Source organism: Lepisosteus platostomus, chromosome 6, assembly GCF_059453375.1.
Source record: "Lepisosteus platostomus isolate fLepPlt1 chromosome 6, fLepPlt1.hap1, whole genome shotgun sequence".
Classification (NCBI taxonomy): Eukaryota; Metazoa; Chordata; class Actinopteri; order Semionotiformes; family Lepisosteidae; genus Lepisosteus; species Lepisosteus platostomus.
Genome location: NC_142616.1, coordinates 58,208,444 through 58,229,142, shown reverse-complemented (window position 1 = coordinate 58,229,142; position 20,699 = coordinate 58,208,444). Strand labels below are relative to the sequence as shown.

General features: G+C 41.4%; 2 protein-coding genes across 2 annotated transcripts in view; both read right to left on the bottom strand.

Moving 5' to 3' along the window:
* Positions 1-13,036, bottom strand: part of arhgef3 (Rho guanine nucleotide exchange factor 3) — a 103,560-nt gene extending 90,524 nt beyond the window's left edge. Inside the window, exon 1 of the mRNA XM_088636614.1 lies at positions 12,629-13,036. Coding sequence (XP_088492740.1) covers positions 12,629-12,663 — 35 coding nt within the window. The 5' untranslated portion in view covers positions 12,664-13,036. The remainder of the gene's footprint in view (positions 1-12,628) is intronic.
* A 1,203-nt stretch (positions 13,037-14,239) lies between these two features.
* il17rd (interleukin 17 receptor D) overlaps positions 14,240-20,699 on the bottom strand; it is a 37,686-nt gene continuing 31,226 nt past the window's right edge. Inside the window, exons 10-13 of the mRNA XM_088636613.1 lie at positions 19,902-20,012; positions 19,156-19,340; positions 17,801-18,740; positions 14,240-16,420 (exon numbers count right to left, since the gene is read on the bottom strand). Coding sequence (XP_088492739.1) covers positions 16,302-16,420; positions 17,801-18,740; positions 19,156-19,340; positions 19,902-20,012 — 1,355 coding nt within the window. The 3' untranslated portion in view covers positions 14,240-16,301. The remainder of the gene's footprint in view (positions 16,421-17,800; positions 18,741-19,155; positions 19,341-19,901; positions 20,013-20,699) is intronic.

Genomic DNA, 20,699 nt, shown 5'->3' with positions numbered 1-20,699 from the left:
AAGTCAGCAAGTCAGAAATGAAACACAAACCGGAAGAGCACAATGAAGAAACCTCACTATTATGAACTCAACCTATTTTCCACAGGCACAGTCATACTCAGCTGGGAAACAGTGGGTGGGGCTGTGCTCTCACAGGGGAATGGTGAGAAACACAGAGCGCTTGCGGGCCTGGCCTCACATCCGGACTTTATATAACATCACTTACGGCAGGAAGCTCTGGCCACCCTCCCCTCCTCACCTGTTTCCTCCATTGCTGTTTGGTTGCCATTTAAATCAAACACACGTCGCCATGGATACCGCAGCTCTTGACTCTGCCCAAGAGCAGACCGATTGAACAGCTCTGCTGCTACAGGGACGAGTTTATGACAACAGATGGTGAGGTAATGGTGTATGAGTGTGTGAGAATGAATACCAGCTTTAGAGCTGGCAAAGGACAACTTGGACATCATTTTCATTGGGAAATCCCAACATTATACTAGGTCCATTACTGGTGTGGTTTATCCAAGTTCCCTCAGTGATTAAAGAGAAACATGAGGTTAAATTATTAAAAGAGAAACATTATCATCATCTCTTAGCAAAGAAAATCACAAGATTTATGACTGACTTTTCTCTGGGTAAGGTAATTACTGACAAGCTCTGCAGCTGATTATGACCACTTTGTTTTATGAGAGTGTTATTTCTTTTCTGTATAGAAGCAGGATCTTACCAGGCAAACACTGATACTTACTGAGATTATGCCACACTTCCAAAATCAGGCAAATCTGACAAACTGACCATAGTTAATACACAGAAATGTGTCATTTATCACACATATCTGTGCTGGAACTGCCATTCTTATCAGTTTTTATCAATGATCTAGATTCTGCAGAACACGTGTCAGATTTGCAGATGACTAGACAAGAAGCAAACACAGTAGCAGCAGAAAAAATAATTAAAAAAATCTTAAAGTCACATTAGGTCTCTGCACAGGCCCAGCAGATTATTTAGGCAGACGCAGAGAATTACACACAGACAGTAATCCTTGTATATATTGAAAAATAATGGATGACATTTTGTTTACTTGTTTTTTATTGTGCAAATGTCCTGTTGGATAAGGACACCTGCACAAAAAATAAAATGTGAGCTATAAATATAAGACAGGAGACAATAGGATTAAAATCTTAAAATAGGTAAAGTACAGACTTCAAATGAAGATAAGTTAAATATTGTATTGATATGATATAATTTTTAACATTGTGCAAAATTTTGGTTGCAAACTTAAGATGAAATTGCTACTCCAGAACTGGTCCTAAGAAAAGTAACCAGGTATACCCATTTATATTTTATTATATTTAAATAATTGCTTTAGTCATGAACACATAAGACTTCGAGAAGACATGAAGAACTGACAAAGAGTCAGTTGTCAGAGTAAACAGAGAAACAAGAAACCAGAGTTTGAGTGGAAACTAAGAAATGAATTTAAAACTTACCCTTGAAGGCATCTCTTTACACAGAGGGTTGTGGGAGTGTGGAACAAGCTATACAGACATGATTCTGAAGCCAAAACCCTGGCTTCCTTTAAGAAAGGTCTGGATAATAACGTTGGCTCAATTCACGACTAAACGATGAACGTACTGTGCAGGATAGGGTACAGCGAACATGAAGTAACAGGAAAACACTGGCAGTCTCCTACCACAAAGACTGCTGCACTTTAAATACAACACATACAAAAAAATACAACCCTAGTGCCTAAGAACTGTAGCAGTTGCATGTCCAAGCCAGGACATTGGGCACAATGAAATTGCCAGGGCTTGCTGAGCTGTATGAGTGCTGATATGTATGGGATGATGCAGAGAGCATGGACTTTGATGGAGGAAGTCCTGGGTCCCAGATTCTGTTAAAGTGTACCCCCTTCTTCATGGGTGTCCCTGCACAGGCTCATGGGAGGAGATGTGGAGTCCTGTTGGCGTGACCGTTGTCACTGTCTGTTTGAGCACCTGTTGCGCATCAGATTTCCCTATTTCCCTCTTCTGTCAGGGCTTAAGGGGGCAACTCCATTCCTAGTGGCCTTTAAACTTCCTGACAATGTACTTTAATTACAGAACATACGGTCCAGATTATTCAACAAGTTGGAACGAAAACAAAAAATACTGTCTTAAAAGCAGATGTCTTAGTGCTTAGTGTCTTAGTTAAGTGCTTAACTCTTTTTTCCTAAAGACGCACATTCTGTACAGTTTGCAGGTCTCTAATAGCCTCGCTCTAATCTTCTCTGTCCACACTTCACTGTACTCTCTCTCTCTTAAAACTCCAGCTAAATCCCTGCTTCACTAACACCAGGCTTATGGTGTTACAGAGTATCAGATTCAGTCCAAACTCTAAAAGTAGTTAATACAGAAAACAAAACTGAAAGAGTCCAGAACTCTAAAAAATTATACAAATTTCTTTGACTACTATTACTCACGACAATTATGTTTCATGCAAAATAGCCTCCAACTCGTGGCAAAGAGTTGGTAAAGAGCGCCCCCTGGCAGTAGCTGCTGAAGCTGCCGTCTTTCTTATTTTCAAACCCACCAAATTAATTTTGCATTCAATTCAAGCTTTATTACGTAAATTTATTTTACACTGCAGTGCAACGATATAACAAAGACAAACATTTCCAACAAAGAAGCCAGTTTTTTAACCTTAATTAAAAGTTTGATATTCAAATACACTTTCCACACTGTGAGGAGTGAAGGCATTATAAATTGACCCTGAACGATATCCTAAATTAAATCAGATTAAAAACAAAACCTTTAAAACAGAACTTGTTTTTTGTCTCTTATCTGTTCACCCTGTGATGCATGTTGCTGTTCCTGTTTGCACTGTCTAGACCGCTGTTTGCCATACTTACAAAACATTCCAGAATCAAACACAAGTATGGAGGAACAGCAAGAACCACAGCCCCTGAATTGTGTCACTGTGTAGTCAAGCCTGTGCAAAAATGAAGTATATCCAACTGAATCGGGATAATAAGTGTCAACATAGCCATTCTGAAATGTGAGCTACACGGATCCCCACTAACGCCCTTTGTCATCAGCAGCCCACGTCCACTTCAGCATCAGCAAAGAGTCCATTTCAAAGAATCCAGTCTCATGTTTCAAGCAGAAAAAGCCACAGAGAGTCCTGGATTACGGTAAAAGCCTATACAGTTCGATGTCTGTGACCTCTTTTGCATTGGCTCCAGGGGTTAATGTACATTGATATAACAAAGAGCACTGATCGCTGATGCTGGTCATGGCTGGTTGTGTTATTTCCACTGTGCAGTTAATTCACACCACCCATATACTATACAGTTGCAAGAGTCTGTAAACCCTTTGGAATTACAGTACCTGGATTTCTGCATTAATTACTCATAAACATGTGGTCGGATCTTCAACTAAGTCACAATAATAGACAAACACAATCTGCTTAAACTTATAACACACAAACAATTGTACGTCTTCTTGTCAGTACTGAACACATTGTTTAAACAAAGGGTTCACAGCCGTTTTCTTGCAACTGTATACAGTGTTTGTGAACAACTATTCTTTGATGCACTAGTCCCATCATCTTCAAACATTGTCATTACTGTGTCACATCCAGAAGAAAACTACATATTCCCCGCAGGCCTTGAAACTGGATTACATCTGTAATGTACGATGGAAGATGAAGAACAGTTAGAGTGTTAGTTTAGCCTCACAGAGTGTCCTGTGCGTCTATTCTATTTATCAGGTATTTACTCTGTATTTTTCATTTTGCAGTAAAATATATGGCAGGTATAAAAATTCTTCTTCGATCTGACAGTTCTTTAACTTTTTTTTTAGCTGCACATCTATGAGTTTGTTTTTCTAACAAGTTTGTTTTCAAGCTTCAATAACAGCTATATACTTGAATCGGGAAGAGGCAGGAGTAGTACAAGATTAAGAAAGGGGCAGTGGGGGGGAAGGGGGGGGGGGGGATGTCACAGGCCTGTCGGTTTTTAGACAGCAGGGTTCTTTCCTGTCTTTTCATCCCCAGCACCTGCTCCTCTCACCAGCTGCAGCACAGCCCACAGTGTGGAGCAGTGAGGCCAGAGTCTGGGCAGCGCTTTCTGAGCAAGCAAAACTTTCAGCCACAATATAGTGTCTCAGTCAGACGTCGCACAACCTACACCAATTGTGACAAAATAGCAAAAAAGTATCTTAGTTTTTCCACGAAGGGGGTCTGGAATTCTGGTCTTGGAAAACAGCGCAACCAATTCAACGTTCGTGGCTGGTCAACAGGCTACTACACTATCCTTGATGGCTACATTTTCATCATGACTAAATCAGGTCACAACTGTGGAGTGACACAGACTGCTGCAGTGCGATGATTCACAGTGAGAACTCAGCTGTGCACTGAGCAGACCTTCAGAGATCATTAATGAGGGAAACTTAAATACGGCACAGGAAGGAGGAGTTAAAGTTTGAGACAAAGAACCAGAAAACCAGAAAACCAAGCTACTGTAAATGTGACTGCTATGGACAATTTAAATTTTAATTCATATCTCCATAGTTTGTACTTACGTCCTCTTGTAGTCTTCTTTACTTAAGACTAAAGAGATTCAGTTCTTTTAACCTGTCAAAGTGTGAAAATTCCTTTAGTGCTGCTGTTGTATTTACACTGCCCCCCTATCAGAGCTATAATGGGCTTGTGAGGCACTGCCTAACTGTGAGTCAGCCAAGACCCTAGGGACCCACTCACACTTTCCAATAACACAAAGGTTTAGAGGGAAAAAAGCCATAAAAATGAAAATTCAAAACAGACTAGGGCTGACGGAAATCATTTCTGACATTTTGTCAAAGCAGCTAGCAAAGAGGAAGGAAAAAACTTCTGGAGAAGAAACCAGTCTCATCTTATTCAAGATGTTTCTTCAAAAACCTCAGTACCTCCCAGTCCACATGGAACAACCTGCTAACTAATTTGTCCTGTGCATCCAGCATGATGTCTGGACTCACTCCTGCAATCAGTGGATGATTGATGGGCAGGAAGCATGCAGAATAGCTCCCTTTAGCCACCCAGCCATCCCAGCAATAAAATAGGACAAATTTCCGTTGCTAGATCATCATTCCAATGCAGATTTTTTAAACAGTCAGGTTTTAAACAGATCTCTATCACTATCTCTAATCACAAGTTACACTAACAATAACCGATCCCACTGGCTACATTACATTACAGATTGACAGAGTGAACTTTAATACTGTCAGAGTTGGCATTACTAATTACATAGAAGCAGATTTGTTTCCATGGACTATAAATACTACACTTAATGAAGTAATGTAATAAAATGTTAATTTTATTTCACATTTCTTGCTGTTAGCAAGACTGGGTGACAATTTAGCAAAATAAAACTAACACTGATGGCCATTCAACAGAGTTTACAAATGCAAATAGCTAGCAACATTGATTAAGTAACAAGTGCACCTTATACATTATTCTGTAGGTCCTGGCTTCTTCCAGAGTACATTCTTAAGTATTGGTGAAACAGTTATGCGCAGTGCGATTCAGAATGAGGCAACTAATCTTCCGGTGATGTGGCCTTATCATATTGTAAAGAAGCAGGCTTGAGAATACACCTCTATTAATCCAATTAAGTCTGCTGCACAACCTGTGCTTATTCGCTAGTCCATCACATTACATTAGTCACTACAGTGACTACTGAGCAGGAAGGGCCCGCATCACGTCGCAATTCGTAGGAACTTGAATGCAACGTTTACCACAACACAGTGATTAACAGTACTATTACAAAGTTAAAGATTTTTTTACTTAATTCAAAATGTGTCATTTTTTTCTATAATGTCAATTAATTTATTTTGTTACTGAGATTTAATAACAGGGACTGCAGTTCCCCTTTAAGCAGAGAGGATGCTTCACATAATTCAAGGGGGATGCATATACTGAATATAAAAGATTCTAATGGGATTTCACTTAAAATTCTGGAAGCCCTTAAAAGCATTTAGGCATGGAAAACAAATGGGAAAATGGGAGAACCAAAAATGTAATAGTGTTCTTAGTTTGCAGCTCAATATAATGTGTACACTCCAAAGCAGCAGGAACAGGCATAATGGCAGAAGTCTGCACTAGCAATTCCTGGATAAATCTCAGTACTGTTCTGTTCACCAGTCATCCTCTCTACACCATGTAAAAGAACTAGTGCACAAAAGGATTCAACCTCCTTAAGACACTCTTCATGACCTACAGTATGCAAGCACACTAAAATAATTCACAATGCATGTGTTTTTCACAAAATACCATGGGACAATCCAGTGGATTCCTGTTCATGGGTTCATAGGAGTCTGAAGCAGTGTCAGAGGCCTGTGGGATCCCCCTGTCTTTCTGTTCCTCAAACTACTCCTGCTTGTGACCTTCTGAGGGCTCACCAACTCCCATCACCACACCAGGGAGAACGGAAGTGCCCGTGCAGGTCTAGTCGCTGAGGAGAAATCTCAATCCCGCAGTGCTGAGAGGGTGTGTGACAGCAGAAGAATATTCTTTACTGTATTCAGTGGATTTCAGACTTCCACTTGACCTGGTCAATGTGAACACTACGGCAGCCAGCCAACCGCCACCAATACTTCCTGCCTCCTACACACACCCTGTGTACGTTACCGTAGCATCTCAGCTCACAGTGGTGCAGAATACAGGTGACTAAAAAACTTCACGCTGTGACAAAATGAACCAAAAGGAAAGACAGGACCTGGAGAGACATGATGACGCACATGACCCAAGGGAGTTAATCTACCAAAGCAGGAAACAGAGCATCCAGCTGGGTGCTTAAAACTGCCTTAAAGAGTTTCTAAAGAAAACATGAAGTGCCCGTCTCTTTTAAAAATTATCCGAACTGGAAGTGGGGGGACGGTCTTCCTGATATGTTGCGGAGGTATTTCCCTCAGCTGTGGGAGATGAGATTTCCACAAATTACTAGGAATTAAAGATGACCTTTTACCTAACCCGCTCACCAGTATCCAGGCTTTTGACAAATGGCAGGTAGTATATCCTGTTAAACAACAGGCTCTGGTTACACGTTAACTGCATGGCGGCATTAAAAAGGGGGGCCAGGCAGTTTTTCCTTTGCTTTGGTGTCCCGAAGGGTCAACATTGCTTCACAAACCACATGTTCAACTGTTTAAGTCCCCGTCTCTTCGAGCTTTAAGACACTGAGGCGTCTTACAGAAAAAGATCACACGCTTCCTTTGTTTTCCTAGAATAAAACTGTACAATGCCTTCAGTCTCTTGAAGGTACAAGCAAAGAAAAACAATTGCCAGTACTTTAACTAGGGAGGTATTAGGAGATAAATGGAAAACAGGTTCCGAAAGACATCAGAAGCTCTTCATATTTATACATTTTAAAAATTGAAGAGTTGTGGTTGGGTTACAGGAAAACTATAAATTTCAGTAAATTTCAAAACAAGCTGTTGGCATACCACCCACTTTATAGTCCTATTAGCCATGACAGGTCAAAGGCCAGCATGTAATGAAGAACAGTGAGCTCTTAACTGTGTTGCTGTCCAGCCTCTCTGTTTCTACTGTTTGTCCAGGCACCAGTGGAATGAGTCACTGGGTCTCTGTAGCTGTACAACTCCCTCAAAGGAGAAAGCCGTTTACCTGTCTAAATCCTTTCCAGGCAAAGTCATCAGTTCTAAAGTCAGGGAAAAATGCATGCAAACCTGACATAGGACAACCTGATCACAGACAACTATTAAATATTTTAAAAATCACCATTTGCCCAGCTTAAAAACCTGCATAAATAAATTAAACCAAATTATGATTCACAACTCCTCTATTTTTATTGTAAGTTGGCTCAATTTTCATGAAGGTCTAGTTGACGTATTTTTCGTTCTTGCTATGACCATAAATTTTGAAGAGTTTGTGTCACTACGATTATGTTGTAACCCAGCTTTTCATTGTTCACACAAAAAAAGTCAGCAGACAAACAATGACTTTCTTATTCATCACAGTGGAGGCTGCCTCACACTGCATAGGTACATCAATCATGTCTTTTGACTGATCTTGATCTAATCTCTCCGTCTGTGTTCTCAAAGACGGTTTTCCGACTACTTTTCTTCTAAATTTTCTTTATTCATTGGAGGTTTCATTTCACACCTCTCTACACCTATCCTGACTACACACCTCTTGATTGGCCTCTCTTTCTTCTGTCCCCTGCTCCCACCTCTCACTCCTTCTCTCTCTCAGCCTTTTTTCTCTCGCTACATTACCTTTGCTTACTGCCTTGTCTTTCTCACACCTGAAGAAGGCTCCACGGCCGAAACGTTGTGTTTTCTTTCTTCTTTTTTTCAGCATGGAATAAACCTATTACTTGTTCCTTTGCAGCCTATGCATGCTGACACAGCTACCCACCTGAACTACACGTCTCTTGATGTCCAATATATTGTTGCTGTTATGAAGCAAAATGAAAGCTACTTTTTTTCACAGCAAATCATTGTGGAAAAGGGGACCTTCCAGGTTTCAGTGCTGACCAAGAACTGTTTCACTTCTCATGACTGAGGGGTGAAACAATAAAACTCAGCCACCACGGCACATGGGTTTACTTATTCTATGTCTTGATTTAGTAGTTGTAGGTCATTGCTTCTGTCAGTGACAGGTACAAATCAGTTTTGCCTTTATTAAGGACAAAAATGCTTCTTGATAACACATTTTCTGAACAGTGCCAAAGCACAGCTGCGGTTTGATTGATAAGATTAGCTAAAGAAGCTGTGGTAGAACATTTTCTCCTCAGGCCTCTGGAAAAAATGCTTCAGTACGTCATTAGGATAGATGTTCAATGTTTGGGCAGGCTAAAACCTACAGTATGCTGCAGGGTTCTGTTTGTTTCAGCTGGTGTGTTAATTTGCTTTTGTGTCAGAGTGGGATGAAGGGATGTGAAATAAGCAAAATGTGTATCGGTGCCCTGGCAGTAGCCTACCCATATATAGTTGAGCTGTTCTGTCACCCTGTAAAACTTCTGTCCACCGAGTATAAATATCAGCCTTCAGCAGTAGCACGAGCAACAGGCCCTGCAAGGCAAAACTATCAGCAGTTTGTCCCCACTTCAAATTGTGTTCCGCATACAGCATTTCATTATGTAATCCTTCATTCTGCTTTCAAATTTAAGTTCAGCATATTTTTTAAGCGAGACAGACCACAATGGGAGGGACATCCCACAGGTACCCAATGTGACATGCAACACACAGTAAAAAATGAAATGGCTTGCCAGTGCTTAAATATAGATTTAGTTGTTAGTTTAAAAATCAGTAAATGAACTGCCTTGGGAAGACAACTGCTTTTATTGGCGACATTGTCAACTTTCCCTATGTATTGTGATCCTTAAAGTACCTTTTAACTGGAGTTTCAGTCTGTAACACTGCTTTTTATGAGGCCCATGAATCAGGTTTGGTATTAAGGTGTGTCTACCAGCAACATACCATAACATTTCAAAGTGCAGCAAGATCAAATAACTACAACCACATCAGTTTTCCAACTAAGCGAAGAGATCAATATGATGTTTATCTGTATTTGGATGCATGTAGGCCTTTAATTACACATTAAACCCAATAGCTCATCCAGAACTCAAAGAATGTTTCGTTCCTCCTAGAAAATTAAAATAATTCTGAAAGAAAGAGGGCTTAGAGGGGAACGCCAGTTCCAATTTCTCAGACCAGTTATTAGATCTTGGTAACAAAATAAATTACTGTACTTGATGTTATGGAATTTTTTTACAAATTTTGAATTTAGCACAAAATTGTGAACTTTGTGAAAGCAGTGTAAGTCACCATGTTGGCGCAAACTCGCATTTGAGTTCCCGTGAATTGAGACATGATGCGGCCCTTCCTGCTCACTAGTCACTGTAATGACTAATACAATGTGATGGACAAGTGAATAAGTACAGGTTGTGCAGTAGACATTTCACCACAGAAACGTTCCAACATCATTCACATGCACATGAGTTAACAACTAAGTAGTGCTATTTGTTGGCAAAACCGTCTTGAAATCAAGAGATATATTTCTATCGGATTAAAAGAGATGTATTCACAAGCCCGCTTCTTCACAATGTAATAGGGCTGCATCATGTCACTGGACGTTTTGTTGCCTCGTTCTTAACCACAGAACATGGCGCTGCGCATACCTGGAAATTTCATCTATTTTGTGATATAAATTGGAGGTTGTATACGTTACTGGGTACATTTTACTTTTATTGTGGTTTGAAAAGCACTCATTGCTGCCGATTCTGTCTAATCCTGAAATATAAAAATAGCATTGCAGTTCCCCTTCAACACTGTGTCATTTCTACAGTACATTGGAAACCTCACAAGTCTCAATCTACTGAGCACAGCGGTTGGGAGTTGAGTAGGTTGGGTGTGAGCAACGTGCATAGAAAGCAATGTAAGCTGGAATCAATGACAGCAGGGGATCAGCACAATCAGCAAGTCCAAGAGCAAAGTTCAGTGACTGTTCAAATGGAAAAAAAAAATATTCCTGTTAAAGAGTGATGTTTCACACTTTGGCGAGAGGCGCAATGGTGCAAATTATACACACTCATAAAAAGTCTAAGTGAAGTATTTCCAACAATCTTTAAAATGGCCCCCTCTCTCCACCACATTATCAGGTGGTCTACCTGCCTCCATGTCTAAACCAACCCAGGTTGACCATATATCCAAGCACTGCTAGGAGATCACAGCAACCAAGCGTGGATCACACTACGGCAGAACGAATTTAGCACGTGCCCCTGAAAGACTTCGTCCTTCATAAGAAAGAACTTTGTCGGCAATAAGCTTTGCAAAATAAGCAGAAAAGACGTTTACATACACTGGACATTAGAACAACGTATTTCTGACAAAGAGGAAAGGAATTAGCTCCACCAAGTACGAGAATACCTCTCTGGTCTTTGTTATACATTAGAAATGTCTTCCCAGTGATCAATGTCAAATAGAAACGACCTGAAACAGTACAGGAAAGTGTTCCAGATATTGTGTATTTGTCTGGGGTACCTGTCAACTGTTGTACCCCTAAACCCAACAGTTTGGCTACACTTGCCACTGATGGAAGCAGGTAGAAGAGGATCTAGCCAGTACTAGAGGGAGCACATATCAGACTTGTGTACACCAGAGCTACATTTGGGTTAAGGTGAGCTATAAAAAGGGGATTCCAGATCAAACACAAATTAAAAGACAACTCCCGCACAGGATTTAAAGAACAAATAGATAAGAATCCCACAGCAACATTTCTAAAAAAGAATTGGTAGGCAGTGACTATTTTGGACTCTCTCTCCTCTAGTCATATGATCCACCTTAAACGTTAGAGGAAAGACTTGACATGCATTTTTCTTTCAAGGAGATTTCAACAGCCACTGTTGCACACACAGCACTGCCCTGCCTATTGCCAGCTTGCCAAACACTCCCTATACCAGCAGCTGCTTGCTCACTCAGCTTCCTGAGCTTTTGATTCGACAAGGCCAGCTCGGTTCGTACCCTGGAAATAATACAGCTCGCCACAAAATAAAAAAAACAAACAAACAATCCTTTGCAGAATTAAAAACGTGTCCCGTCCAGAGCCTTAATTCCACGCACACCCATGTGAAGTTTGTTCATCTGCTGATGTGAGGCAACAGTATAAACAGAGGAGAGACACATACAGCGAAATATCAGCCAATGCGTCCTCCTGTCTGCAGAATTCAGTGCAGGCTGAGAGGAGAAGAATCAAACCAAGTATTTCTGCATGCTCTCTAGGCAATGCAGTAACTGTAGCTGCTACAAATTGTACTTTGTTTAAAACTTTACCTTTAGGGGGAAAAGGATATAAGTGACAGACAAGGATTTTAGTAAGTCATAACATACAAATGCAGTGCCCATCAGGCAGTGCCTTAGCTATCATTCAGGTTTGTGTTAAAAACAAAATCTGTTCCACATTTGACGTGTACAAAGAATCTGCTTCCTGACATGCGGTAAGGAGTCAGATTTGAGCTTTCTACTGTTGCAGGAACAGAGAACATACTGCCATGCGCACAATACTTTGCAACGACAAAAAGAGAAGCCAGGAGAAGATTAAGAATGGGGATTTTTCTCTCCTCGCACAGCTAGTTCTTTTCAATTACTTTTACAATGTTTGGAAATGTAATACAAATGGGCTTCCCCTCAGAAAAACCCAGCTGAATTCCCATAGGCTTCTCACAGTACCCAACGCAACTCTAGAAACGTTCTCAAACAGCAAAACACCGAACTCGGAAACAAATGTCATTCGAGATGATGGAGTTACGAATTCCTGTATACCATGTCATATGATCGTTCCACAGATCTTGGTTTGTCTCGGACAGCGGGCTCGTAATTGCACACTTTATAAGGTTGTGTGTAACAAACACTACAGTATTAAAATACATTTAACACCAATATTTTTTTTTACTATTTTATATCATTAACTATTTCATAAAACAGTCACGCGAGTCTTAAGTTACTTACTGTTTACTATTTACTTTATGAAGATAACTCTGTATCTTTTAAACCAGTTTTAAAAGACTGCAACCTTCCTTCCTTACACCGAGGGAATAGACCCCTATAATTAACCTTTTGCTTTAAAGAGTTTTGCTTTAAAAAAAAATAAGAAAAAAGGAAAATGAACGTACCTTGTAGTTTCATCGTTTTCATTCCCTGCCTGCATGTGACTGGACCTCTTGTATATATCACCAGGCAAAGAATGGAACAAGCTCTGTCTCAGGGCTCACCAAATGAGCTAAGGCATCCAGTGTTTAAATCCTGTTTTTTTTTTCTGTATGGTAACGACAGTTGTAAAAGACTCTGAAACGCTTCCCCGCTTAACGTCGCCAATTTTAAGAGTTCTTGTTCCTTAGCATGAAATAAGAAAACGTAATACCGAATCAGACATCGTTCTTTTGGATTTTAATAAGGAGAGCTTTTGTTTCACGCTTAGCTTCATTTCAATCTGAGACCCGTGTAGGCTCGGGAAAGCGCCGCCCATATACAGTGATTCTTGCTAGGAAAGGATCAATGTGATATCTGGCATATCATGTTACTCTTCAGCGCTGAGGAAGCGACGCAAACATTTCTCTGGTTAATTTCTATCGAATGGGACAGAGAGAGAGGGCAGCAGAAGTCCAAGAACGTCACGTCATCTTTGCAAAAACGAATGACATGTTTTATTTCAAAATGTATTCATTCAGTGCAACTTCTTAAAACTTTTCAACTTTTGACTTGTGTAATAAAAACCCGTGCAATAACGAGATGGATATGGGTAAACATTCAAATCGTAGTAATAAACCAGCATTAAGTGGTTACTAACCCGACAGCCTACTTGTAGTAATAACAAATCTGCCCAAGAGCTCAAACACGTCCCCACCCAGATTTATCCTGTTATTGAAGACTTACTGAAGGGACCCACGAACTTGACGTAATTTGCTACCTTAAAAATGCTTTAATGTCCAAAAATTAAAATGAATGAAATTAATGCCATATGACGGATTTAATTGGAGCTTGGCCATTCATTTTATATTTACCCACATTGTACTGCCAAAGTAGTTTGGAGAAACCTAACCTGCAGTATCGTTCTACAAGCCATGATGTCTACTCATTGTAGTGCAGGTGTATTTCATTCTGTCTATTGCCTTTCAAAACCGAAGACAGTGCTTTAAACATCCGTACCCTCACTGCCATCCACTGGATGCAAAAGGTAATACATTTGCTACCTACGAACCACAGAAACACGTTATTACCTGTGGCTTATATTTTTTCGGAGCGTTATTGATTGTACTGTCGAGTATTACGCGGTCGTGCGTAATTTTCTTATTATTCTGAATCGCGCAATTTGTGGGTTTCCCAAACAACCAAGAAACCACGATCAACATATTAGATTAAGTTTTTTGTAGATTTAAAGACATAAGTTCAAAGTGTTTCTTACCTTTCCATCTGAGGCTTTTTTTTTTTGTAAAAACGCCTTTTTGCAGGATAAATTTAATTTAGGCCTCATTATTCCACGAACAAATGCTCATACTTTTATAAAAGCTCATATCTGGATGTTAAAACAAACAGAACTCACATACTGGGCCTTGCATTCAAAGCACTTAGTTTTGAATACAAGCCCCAATGATTTCTAGAAACACTCATATTTAAAAATAAATGCAACACTCCACAACAAAAGTAAATCGGCTCCCATCAATGACACCATAAGACACTTCAGCAGCAGAGCAGAGTAATTCAAAGAGGAAACCCCTTAGGACTCATTTTGTGACATCCAAATTTTATTTGATGTTTTCTTCCTACATTAGGGTACTATAAAACAGTACAAAGTTTGTGTATAATGTAGAAATACCTCCTCTATTTTCTAAACTATTAAAAACCACAAGAATAGAACAAAGTTTTCAAAATACAAAAAATATACAGATGTGGACCATTTTAAACATACAAACAAGTGGCTCTTATTTTCTTCCCTTTTTCCTTTCTCATGGTCTAATGACAGCAGCCATCTGATCTAATATTTAGGTCTACGGATTTGGTTCAGACTAAGGCATTTAAGTGAAGATGTTTTTTTTTTGTTCATTCAAAACCATAAAATTATAAAAAAACAGCTTTCTGTTTTTTTTTACTTCACAATACAATTTTTCAAAACATATTTGAAAGCACAGACATGTTTGTGATTCGTTTCAGAGTAGTTTCACGTTACAACACTCAAGTGCATTTATCAAGTGTACTAAATCAGAGATATCCTGAGAATAATTCACCACGAGCTATCAGCAAACCTCAATGAGGGGAGCTGTTCAAAATGGAATTCACTTCCCTTTAACAGAATAATACAGAAGTGAGGAAACAGATTTCACATTTCAAAGTTTGACCAATATAAACTAATATAATTAAAAAAAACAGGATCAAAATATCAAATACAACGTTGACAAACATACAAACCAGCTTGTGATTTGTGAAATAGCTCAAACTATGTGATGGACGTTTTATATAACTATTACAAATAGAAACAAGCATTTCCAGAAGTAGGCATTACTGTTGGAAACAGTTTTAAAGCCAATGACAAAATGATACCAGACTTCATCATCTTTACAGTCTTACCATTTTGCGCAACTACAGATATTCATATTAAAGGGGCTCTACTCACAATATCTGTTTTAGTGTACTTAATAAATGCAGATATAAATGTGGAGTACCAGCATTTCTGATGCCCTATCTCTGTAATCAAATAAACGTACAACTTGCTGTGCTTCATTAAGTCTCTTTTTAAAGCAATGCCTTTCGACTAAATTAAATGGTAACATTGCTCCTACAATACCCATGTGCATTTTTTTAGAGGATTGATTTAAAAACACAATAAATAAGAATTAAACATTCACATACACAAACTCAAAAAAGGTAAGGACTTTAATAACTACCACTAGCTCATGGTATTGTCTTGCAGTATTCAAATTCAGCACTTCTGAAAGTGAAGAGAAACATGGAAGCACATTTAAAAATGGAAGATACGGTTTTCAGTGGCAACCAACCAACAATCTGAAACTGTCTGCAAGTGATTTATGCTACTACAAAACACGTATTTGACCTCTAACACTTAAAAAGACTGAGCTGCACAAATGTGCAACAACTTTGGTCACTTAGCACTCAGCTATTCACCTTCCAGCAGATCGTAGAGGCTACTTCTGAAAGATCCTCCTGAGTTTCTAGGATTCGAGCCAAGTCTTCAGGAACAGTAAAAGGCAGAGCCACATTGGATAGATGTGGATAAGGCCAAAATTCCGCCATTTCCGCCAGTTCGTTAATTGAAGGGACAGATTCCTGTGACCCTTATTGCTCAAGACAAGACCGCCCTTTCTGGGATGCATCTGCGTGCGAAACAAATGGCAAAACTGGAACAGAAACAGTCAGAATGGAGCTTGAAGCACAATATCAACCACCAAAATGGCACGGATGAGGACTTGATCCCCGACTGCGGGGTGTCTGAAGGCTTCCTTTAGGACAGAAAGGTCCAAGGGAGTAGAATTTCAACGTTCGAATCGGGAGGCGTCATGAAACTCTCGCTGCTTGGGAAGAACAATTTTAAATGGCCCACTGGAATGGGCAATCTTCCGAACCGTGGAAGTCTGCCTTCGAATGTGCTTCCGTTTACCACAGCAGAGCACGATGGTGTTTTATCAGGAGACCAAGACAAGTGGGGTGTCCAATGACAATGACAATGACAACTGTGCAATGCAGGGACCTCTGGGTTCCCTATGGGAAATGAACTGTATTAATCTGCAGGAAGGCAAGGCAGTAAAGTGGCAATGCAAGTCCAGACAGTAGACCCTATAATGACTCCACAGGCATCAGTCCATCACTCTGTAGGTGGCTGTGGTGGAGCTCTGCTTTACAGATGGTCGGCACAGAACTGAGGAAGGAGGTCATGGTTGGGGGCTCCTCATCTCCTACAAGCACAGAAAGGGGCGTCTGTTATTGTTGTGCTCACAGGGCAGGAATACACAGCCTTTCACCTCATGAAACTCTAAATTAAGCTTCAGCAAACAGTTTCTCAATGCCATTCAGTAAGGAACACTATAAGCATTTTAAAAATTCCAAGTCTAATCTTGGTTTCTCAATGTTTGTTTGTTCTTACTGGCAAAAATACCAAGGCCTTCTGTGACAAATTAAGCAGTCTTGACATAGAAACAATGTGCATGCCACACAACACTAAACACACAAGCACACACAAAGCATCATGCACAACCCAACACAAATGCTCATACTGACTCCCAACTAACATATTAAGTTCCTTAAAAAGCTGTGAGAAACTGAAAAATCCTGCTTGTTTGGTGGGAATGAGCTAAACATGAATAGTAGGAAGTTTGCAATGAAATGTTTCAATGTAAAAAAGAAAATTAAAACTTGAGAATTTTTTTTTTCACATGATTAAGATGCTGTCAGTGTTTCAGAGATATTTACACTAGGTGAGGGAAATTCTCACTTCTTCTCCAATTACAGTTTCTAAATCCCACCCCTGGAGGCTAATAATCCTTGATTTTTCCAAGGTCTGAAAAATATTTGCAAAACAAAGTTTTTTTTATCTCTGCACTGGGAGCTCTAAGACGGTAGCTCTCGATGTTGAGTTTGTTCCCAGGAAACATTTTTTAATACAAAGCAGAGAATATTTTCGAATAATTGTTTAGGTGATAGTTGTTTCTCAAAATATAAAAGACAAAGGCTCACAGTGTGCCCCTAGAACTGGATAAGGGGACAGCGTACCAGCCATGTCACCCTGCAACTCACAACTGGCAGCCCACTGAAGCTACCTGTGTCAGTACCTGGATGGGAGAACTCCAGGGTAAAACTAAGGTTGCTGCTAGAAGAGGTGTTAGTGGGGCCAGCAGGGGGTGCTCACACCCACGTCTACGTCGGTCCTAATGCCCCAGTATAGTGATGGGGACGCTATACTGTAAAAAAAAGGTGCTGCCCTTTGGATGAGGTCCTGACTCTCTGTGGTCATTAAAAATCCCAGGGTGTTTCTTGAAAAGAGTAGGGGTGTAACCCCGGCGTGCGTCATGGCCAAATTTCCCATTGGCCTTTACTAATCATGGCCTCCTAATAATCCCCATCTGTGAATTGGCTTCATTACTCTGTTCTCCTCCCCCAAACAGGCTGAAATTGTCAACAACAGGCTATGGCTGCTGTTGGATCACCCAGGTGGGGCTGCACACTGGTGGTGGTGGAGGGGAGTCCCCATTACCTGTAAAGAGCTATATAAGTGTAAGCAATTATTATTACTGTATTACATTATTACTGTACACAATGAGGAGGAATGTGGGGCTCACCGAGGCCAGAGGACGAGGACACGCTCTCTGCCAGGGAGGAGGTATCGGCCTGGTCAGGGGAGAGCCCATCCATCAGGGGGATGGACAGCTCTGAGGAGGGCACAGAGGAGTCATAGATGCCAGAGTCTCTGGGCATTTCAGGGGGGCTAGCCGAGCCGTCTGTGTGGAGCAGCGGCTGTAAAGAAGCACTGCTCTCCTGGGTCGCCGCTCCCTCCGTCTCTCCCCGTGCGGCGCTGGGCTGAGCAGAGGGAGGAGGTCCAGAGTTCAGGGCGGGGGGCAGAAACCCAGGGCTTCTCAGGGGGCAGTCGCTGTCCGAGGGCTGCTTGAGGACCACCTCGTTGAGCACCAGCCCCGAGTCGAATTTCTCCATGGCGGGGGGGCACTGGAAGGGGGCCGGGGGAGGGGCCGGCCGGAGCGTCTTCTCGAACCAGTCGGGCTCCTGGGCCACGTACTGGTGCATGTTGCAGATGGCCACGTACAGCGAGCGGCCCGACTTGCTGCGGAAGTAGTTGCGCTTGCTGACGTTGAGGGGCTGGGGCTCGCGCTCCGGCAGGCTGAGGTGGCGGGAGTGCAGCCGCGCGTACAGCTGGGGCAGCTGGTCCATCAGCTTGAACTTGGGGGCCAGGTCCAGCACCCCCGGCACGTCGCTCTCGCGGGAGTAGTCGAAGTACACGGCCATGAAGCGGGAGAGGTCGCGGGAGCTCTGCCAGGCCTGGCGTAACCTCTCCGCGATCATGGCCACGGCCACCACGAACAGCTCCCCCGCTCCGCCCGCGCCGCTGGCCCTGCCCTTGCCCTTCCGGTTCTTCTTCTCCACGAAGTACTTCATCCCCTTGGAGCAGACGGCCACGATGAGGTGCGCCTCGTCGATCTGCCGGCTCAGCCAGGCCATCTGGCCTTCCTTACAGATCTCCAAGTGCTCCCACAGGTCCAGAGCCACCTGCAACACACACAGCCGAAACTGCAGGGTGGTAAGGGCTCTCAGCGGGTTGGATTTTCGTTAGTACAAGACTGGCTCGACACGGGAGAATGTCTCCCTTTGTTTTAAAAGAAAAGAAAGAAAAATGTTGACAATTTCAGCTCGGTAATGGCACTCCAAATCCCTGTAACTCAAAGTCAATGTCATTTAAGAGGATACTGTTGTCTAATCTTTTAATGATACATTATTTATTTTAAGAAAACGTGTTATCTTTGTGTAGGTCTTAACCGTTAGGTGATCACTGGCGACGGTAATAACTTGCAGTTCATGATTCTACCAGCAGATGTCGGCATAAGCATTAATTTTAAACTGTTGCCGATACCGCAGTACTGCTAGCGCAGAACCAACGTTTTTGTCCAACTTATCCCACCGTTACCTCACAGCCACAGAAGTCCTGCAGGAAGTAGGCAAAACTCTGGATGACGGTGAGGTGTTTGGGGCAGTCCTTGCTGGAGTAGCAGAGGAAGACTTTGGGTCGCGGCCAGGGCTTCTCAGCATGTAAGGCTGTAGTGTTGGCTGAGGTTTCTGAGCTTTCTTCATCAAGGTGGGAATATATATTCTCTGGAAAGTAAAAATATTATTTTGTGCTTCAAGTAAAAATAGACACTTTTCCCCCTAAGTTCTCACCTCAGGTCTCACCACTGTGCCTTGTAATCTTTAAATTCTGAAGACCTGCTGAAACCTGGGAAAAGGTTTAGCAAGCAGAATTAAAAAAAACAGAATGGGAAGTCTCCCGTTTTCAAACCTATCTGTATGCGTTACTTAGGAATCCAACAAACCCGAAAGATAATTTTTCTTCAAAATAGGACGATTTCAAGAACAGCAGCAGTTTTAATATTCCCAAACCTAATGAGCAGCCATGATAAAGATGCGTAAATAATAAACCATGATTAGCGATCTAGAAAAGATAAGAAGCCATGACCTGGTGTATATCAGCATCTGATCAGTGAAGATTTAATTAGGGAGCCAGCTAGTCTACACGCTGACACAGACACTCAGGACTGAGGCAGAGGTCAGACAAGTGAAAGGCAGCCTCTGAAACTTCGGTTACTCTTTGAAGGACGTGCTTCATTACAGACCCATCCAGACAGAGGGAAGAAATAACAAACTGCTGTATCTCACCCTGTTGTTTCTTGCGACACATGACCGTGAAGAGTGTGGCGAAGGCTGACATGATGACCAGTGGCACTGTGATGGCCACAGCTCTGATTGGCCCAGCCCAGGGTGAGTGCACTAAGAAAGCAGACAGAAAAACAACTCAGGCGCCAGTTCTTTGTTTGTTGGGCCACCTAACTCACACCACGGTAGCACCTTTTGTTAAAGTTATGATTCAAAAGCTCCAAACAATGAAGTTCCAAATGTTCCAGCAGTCCCACCCTGAAATGCAACAGTATCCGCTAGAGCTCAACAATTCCCTGTCCTGAAGTAACATGGCTTTTATGAAATGTCGCTGTATTTTGCTAGAGTAAAAAGAACAGCACTCCAGCTGTGACAAGTGTGGTAGCGTCGTGGGAAATCCTTCATCAGAGGAGCAGAAAACAGTCTTGTACAGATTCAGTTTTATTGAGCTCAATAAGAACAGCCCTGTAAGGTGTATATACAACCCTTATATACAGTATGGCCTGTGAAAGAGGTTTTGTTTCACACAGTTTTATGGTTTGTCATGGATATTTGTCCTTTCCTTTAATATGTAGCGTAAATGTATTTTGTTTTGTCCTGTTCTAAGTCCTGCTCTTTGACATTGACCTGCTTTATCCTGTTTATGGTATTTTTTTGGGTGTGGGTCCTGTCTTTTGTTATGTAGCATAAGTTGCTGGAGGTGCTAAAGCAAGTCATATTTGTTTTATCTTTATCTGAAGGCTAAATTAGTGCTAAATTAAGAGATACCAGCAATACAGTATTACTGCTGAAACCCATTGT